The sequence below is a fragment of the Hevea brasiliensis genome, chromosome 8 (genome assembly GCF_030052815.1).
Source record: "Hevea brasiliensis isolate MT/VB/25A 57/8 chromosome 8, ASM3005281v1, whole genome shotgun sequence".
NCBI lineage: Eukaryota > Viridiplantae > Streptophyta > Magnoliopsida > Malpighiales > Euphorbiaceae > Hevea > Hevea brasiliensis.
This window is the reverse complement of record NC_079500.1, coordinates 24521422-24526877: the sequence shown is the minus strand read 5'-3', so window position 1 is coordinate 24526877 and position 5456 is coordinate 24521422. Positions and strand designations below refer to the sequence as shown.

At 33.6% G+C, this 5456-nt stretch overlaps 1 protein-coding gene across 1 annotated transcript; it reads right to left on the bottom strand.

Annotated features, from left to right (window-relative positions):
* Positions 1 to 2367: 2367 nt before the first annotated feature.
* Positions 2368 to 4422, bottom strand: LOC110645095 (cyclin-D3-1). The gene is made up of 4 exons (XM_021798131.2): positions 3663 to 4422; positions 3371 to 3572; positions 3092 to 3222; positions 2368 to 2931 (listed from the first exon to the last, which is right to left on the bottom strand). Exons 1-4 carry the CDS (start codon positions 4197 to 4199, stop codon positions 2656 to 2658), a joined length of 1146 nt encoding a protein of 381 aa, XP_021653823.2. The 5' UTR covers positions 4200 to 4422; the 3' UTR covers positions 2368 to 2655.
* Between the last annotated feature and the right edge of the window lie 1034 nt (positions 4423 to 5456).

Below are 5456 nucleotides of genomic sequence, written 5' to 3'. Positions count from 1 at the left end.
TCAAAGTGAAAAAAGTAAGAGAAACCACATGAAATAAAGGATGGAGAAATTTAAAGAAAGGAGAGAAAAAAAAAAAAAAAGAAAAGGGAAATAAAGCAAAAGTATCAAAAGATTGAGCATGCTCTATTTAGAATCCACAGAATGGAGTATCATGAGTATGTGGCAAGTTAGGGAAGGATGACCAAGAATATATAAACTTTATAATCTAGTGGGTATCCCAACTTTTTTGATGTTTCAACTTAGATTATGATTCTATCCAAGTTAGTCTAATCCCATATTAACAACCCAAAAGGAGATAATCAACAAAAGATTAACTATTGGTAAAGCTATACAACTATCCCATTTGTTTAGTGGAGATAAAAGTACTAATGGGGTATTATTTCTGTTGTCGTTTGATAGTGCTAAAATTAGAGTAGTAATTAAGAGACCTATGACCAAGAAAGCGTAGTGCAAATAAGATTAATTAGCAAAAATAAGGAGGAAAAAGGCCAATTATCGTTGATTTTTTTTGAAGTAGAGTTGGTTCAGTTAGTAAAACTCAATAGATACTCCTAAATTTTTTTATATTTCTATTTGACTTGAAGGCGAATCATATTGATCCACTTCTTAACGTGAATGGTAGAGAATTGAGGGGTGCCGAGTTGACTAATCACATTGTTCAATTTTATGCAGATTTTTGTTTTCTGCCAATTCTAAAGATGTGGATGTGTCGGTTCTATCCTTTGTTTCGCCAAAGGTTTCTACAGTGATGAATGGTTCTTTTACTTGCCCCCTTCGTGGCTGATGAGGTTTGGAATGCTGTTCAGATGATGCATCTGTTGAAAGCACTAGGGTCGGATGGTCTCCCTTCTATTTTCTTCCATCGTTTCTGGTTAGTGGTGGGTCATGATGTGGTGCATCTAGTGTTGGATGTGCTACAGGGAGTGTAATGTTTACGGGTTTCAATCATACCCACATTTGTTTCATTCCCAAGGTGAAATTACCAACCTCAATTACATAATACCACCTTATAAGTTTATGTAATGTTGTATACAAAATTGCAGTTAAAGTCGTGGCTAACTAGTTGAAGGGTTTCCTTGGAGAAATGGTGGATGAGTCCTAGAACGCTCACTCATAATATCCTCATTACTTATGAAGTTTTTCATTTTAAATTAGATTGGGTAATGCGTATGATTGAATATGATTTCACTTGTGATCGAGTCATTATGAAAGGATGTCTCTAGCATTATAATGAAATCTTGATAATTTTTTAATTTTTTTACACAGATTTCAGTCATTAATTTTTTTTTTATTAAAAAAAAATAATAACTGTTATTTAGTGAATTTCACTTATTCATTCATAAATAAATAAGTGGGCAAATTACACTTTAATTATTTGTATATTTATGCTTTCATACTTCAACATTTAAAAAAATTTAAGTGCAATTGGATATTCTATCATTATTGTATTAGCACTTAGTAATTTAAAGTATGAATATTAGTTTTATTGATGTCGCATTGACATGGCATGTTAGAAGTCAACACCATATCTCACATGACATACAATAAAAGTGTAAATGAAATACAATTAAAGGTGAGCTTTTAAGTAGCTTTTATTTTAAAATTGAAAAATAAAAGACGTCTTAAGCCTATTATGTTGTTAACTCTCAAGCCCGGCAGGGTAACATGGTGCCTAGTCTCATTGCCTTAAAAGTTCAAAATAATTCAGCACACATATTTCTGTCACCCACAGTAGCAAAGTAGCATAGAGTCGCAGCCTGTACAGCATCCGTACTGTGAATTCAGTCCTTCACAGGTCACCCTTTTTTTTAGGCGAGTGAAGGAAGGCGAGTCCATAGCCTATAAGCAGCGCCAACGGGGCAACAGTTGGAGCCAAAAGGTGAAGAAGAAAATCTAAGAGCAACAGATGGTGCTTTTTTAGGTTGGGATTAGGTTTGCAAAGACGAAGAATATATATATATATATATATATATATATATATATATATATTATATATATATATATTACATTTCGGTCACTCTCAAGTCTCAACTACAAAGGGAAGGATGGCTCTTCTTGCGAGGTCAAAGCCCCTCCCCAATCCAAAAGTCTCTCCCTAAACCAAACCCCAATGGCCGACAAACTACTCTTCTCTTCACATGCAAACAAACCCCATTTTCAATCTTCTATATTAAACAAATTATAATCCAAAATGGGTCTTAGAATCTAACTTGAATTTTTAATCCTTCTCTCATCGATGATCATTTCCCTATCTGTTAACCACAGACAATGAACCCAACAGATGATTAACTAATCTATAGTCTGCTCTAATTAAAAGTAGACATGCCAAAGAATGAGTACGAGAGGGTAATTAATGATATTTACAAATGAACAAAAATGCTTTGAATTTATTTTATCAATATGATATTAATATGTCCATATAAAAGTATACTCTAAAACGAGTCTTGTACAGTGCCAAAGACATAAAATAAGAGGGAGATAGATGCTTGACCCTTGCATCCAATCCTTCTCTCTTCTCTCAAAAATGCCACCCATCTCCATGGCAGGATTCTATAAAGGGCAATCTTGGAATTGCAGAGGTGGAGGGAGGAGGCAATTTAATTGAACAGAGAGACATAAATAAACACAGTAAATATAGGTTTTTCTTTTATTAGATTAACGAGGGCTGCCAACGATGTCCGCAAAAACCCATTGGTCTTGGGCTCTGCTCTTCTTAAAAAGTGGTTCTGGTGATGAAGAGACTGAAGAACCCAGAGCCCAAGAATCGTTTGAGCTGTCACAGCTAAAAACAGCAGCATCAATCACACCACTTGGACTGCTAGGGATTGGCTTGTACTTTCGCTTCTGAGACTTGTTGTAGACAACAGCAGAAGCATTGGTTTTGGCCTTTGATAGCTCGAGAACGAGTTCATAACAATCATTTACCTTTTCCTGTTACAAATGAATGCAGTATCAGATAAGCTCTTATTTGAAGTTTCGCAATAATGAGTGCATCATGTGAGATTTACATTCTTGGTGGCTGTGTTCAAAATTCAAATGCTATAGTAATAAATAATCAATCAAGATTAATTCAAGAATAATGTATAAAAACCTTGCTGACTTTAAGAACAGACAGGAGCTGGTTTTGATAGTCCATCCGATTTAAGGGCTCAACTTGGTCTATAACGTGCATCATTGTAGCAGTAGCCAATAGAGAAGGAAGATAGTTGATGGATCTTGAATCTGCAGAAAACATCAAAGAAAACGTATACCCAATAATCAGAAACTTAAAGGCATCTTCTTTTTTCACTTTGTTCTTATCGATAAATCTAAATTATGGTTAAAGTAGTGTGATTTACAGAGACGTTATGGATTATGATATTTTTTTTACCTGAGACTACAGTAAGTAGAAGACGTTCACATCTCCTAAGGAACTCCCAATGAAGATGGGTCTTTAATCCAAGCCTTCTAACGATGTGATCAAGAAATGAGAGTGGAGTCACTGGATGCATCTTCCATTTCAGCGTAGAAAGCAACAAAAGCTCCATTCTTTGAATGGTTTTCGCCTCAAACACATACTTTGTGTCCTCAACCTGAAACAGAACAAAAATGAAACGATTATGGAAACAGGAAATGGGAAGAGTAAAATGACAACGAATATGTAAGGTTTCTATTGGACATACTTGGAGGTCTAGGAGAAGAGGCACTTGGGTCTCTTCAACTTTTGCAGCCAAAGAAAGACAAGTCACAGCCACAAGTTGGATCATCCATGGCTTGTCTCTTTGATAATAATAGCTGCAGAGGAATCTGTCTAGATAGTTAACAGCCAAGATTGCAGTTAGAGCTGAGAACCCATAATGGGCATTGACCTTAAGCATCCACTGCACAGCCTCTTGACGAGAAATAGAGAAACAAGAATCTGTATTTTCCTCATTATTGTAGACACTGACTTGGGATTGTTGTTCTTCTTTAGAGAAGAGTAAGAGAAGCTCCCCATCTTCCCAGAACAAATCTTGTTCAAGCAATGACGAAAGCGGGAAAAAAGAAGGGCTCTTCTTTCTTGTTCCATTCTTGCCACCTATTTCACGTAAACTCTCATTTTGACAGATCTCTTCAGCTTCTTCTTCTGCTTCCTCTTCCCATCTCTCCTCTTCACAGTAAAGAGAAGAGTCTAGCAAGAAAGAAGAGCTTTGTTGTTCATCATGGTGTTGGATAGCCATCTTCTTCTGATGGAAGAAGAGGGTTTTGGTCCACTACTCATTATACAAAAGAAAAGCTCATTGTTCTTTCTCTCTCTCTCTCTCTTTATGTTTCAGTGTGGGAGTGGTGCAGATAGAGAGTAGTAGGCGGTGGCTAAGGGAGAAGAGGTTTAAAGCAGAGAAAGGAAGGAGAGGTGAGGATTGATTTTTAACAGAGTGCGCTTCACGTTTGTCTCTTTTTGTTCTTTCATATTAAAAAATAAATAAGGAAAAAATATATGAAGATTGTTGGATTTTGGAAATCTTTTGTGCTTTCGGTGTATTTCGTTGGCGGGCAGAAAATGTAACGGCACACACACCAAGCCGGACCCCATGAAAGCAACCTCTTATTCTAACCAAAATAAAGTCACTGTTCTCTTCGCTCTAGAAATTGAATTCTCATACACACACAAATTAATATTAGTATTGGTAACCGAGTTTTTCTTTTTCTTATTATTCATTTCTGCTTCTATCATTATCAACACCTTCCTTGTCTTCTGCCTTTCGCTACAATCTACCAAATTTGGGCAAAAATGGCACCAATGGTCTCTTAATTAAAAAAGATTATTTCATTTCCATTCCTAAATTTTAATTTATTATACTAAAATCACTAAATTTTAATTTTATTTCAGAAAAATCCTTTTCACTTGTAATAGTAAGTTTTCATATTAAAAAGGATAAAATTATCTTTTTACTTTCTCTCTCAAAATAAAATTATTATTTTATCTCTTTTCTTTTTCTCTCTTATCTTTATAATTAAATTAATTAATAATTATATATTAACAAATTTTTTTATTTTATTTGTTAATAAAATTATTAATTATTTATTATTATTCTATATTAATTATGATCAAATAAAATATATAAATTATTTTATTTGATGATAGGTAGCTGAGATATTTTAATAAATATTATTTTAAATATTATTATAATAATAATCAAGAGACTTTTTTGTCCAATTACATGACCCAAACCCCTTAATTTTTCTTGGACAGAACCCATCTCCCTCTTGGTTCCCAAATTTTTTAGTACAAAATTTTAATTAAAAATAAATAAAAAATATATATATTATATTATAAATCTATTTTATATAATAAATAAAAAATATTCAAATTTAAAGTTTAATTCAATAGACCATTTTGTTAATCAAATAAAATTTCAGAGAGTATATTGTAAGTTACCATTTTAATTTTTCCAAATTCAATTTAACCCTTTGCCTACAATTGTGACAACTAATTA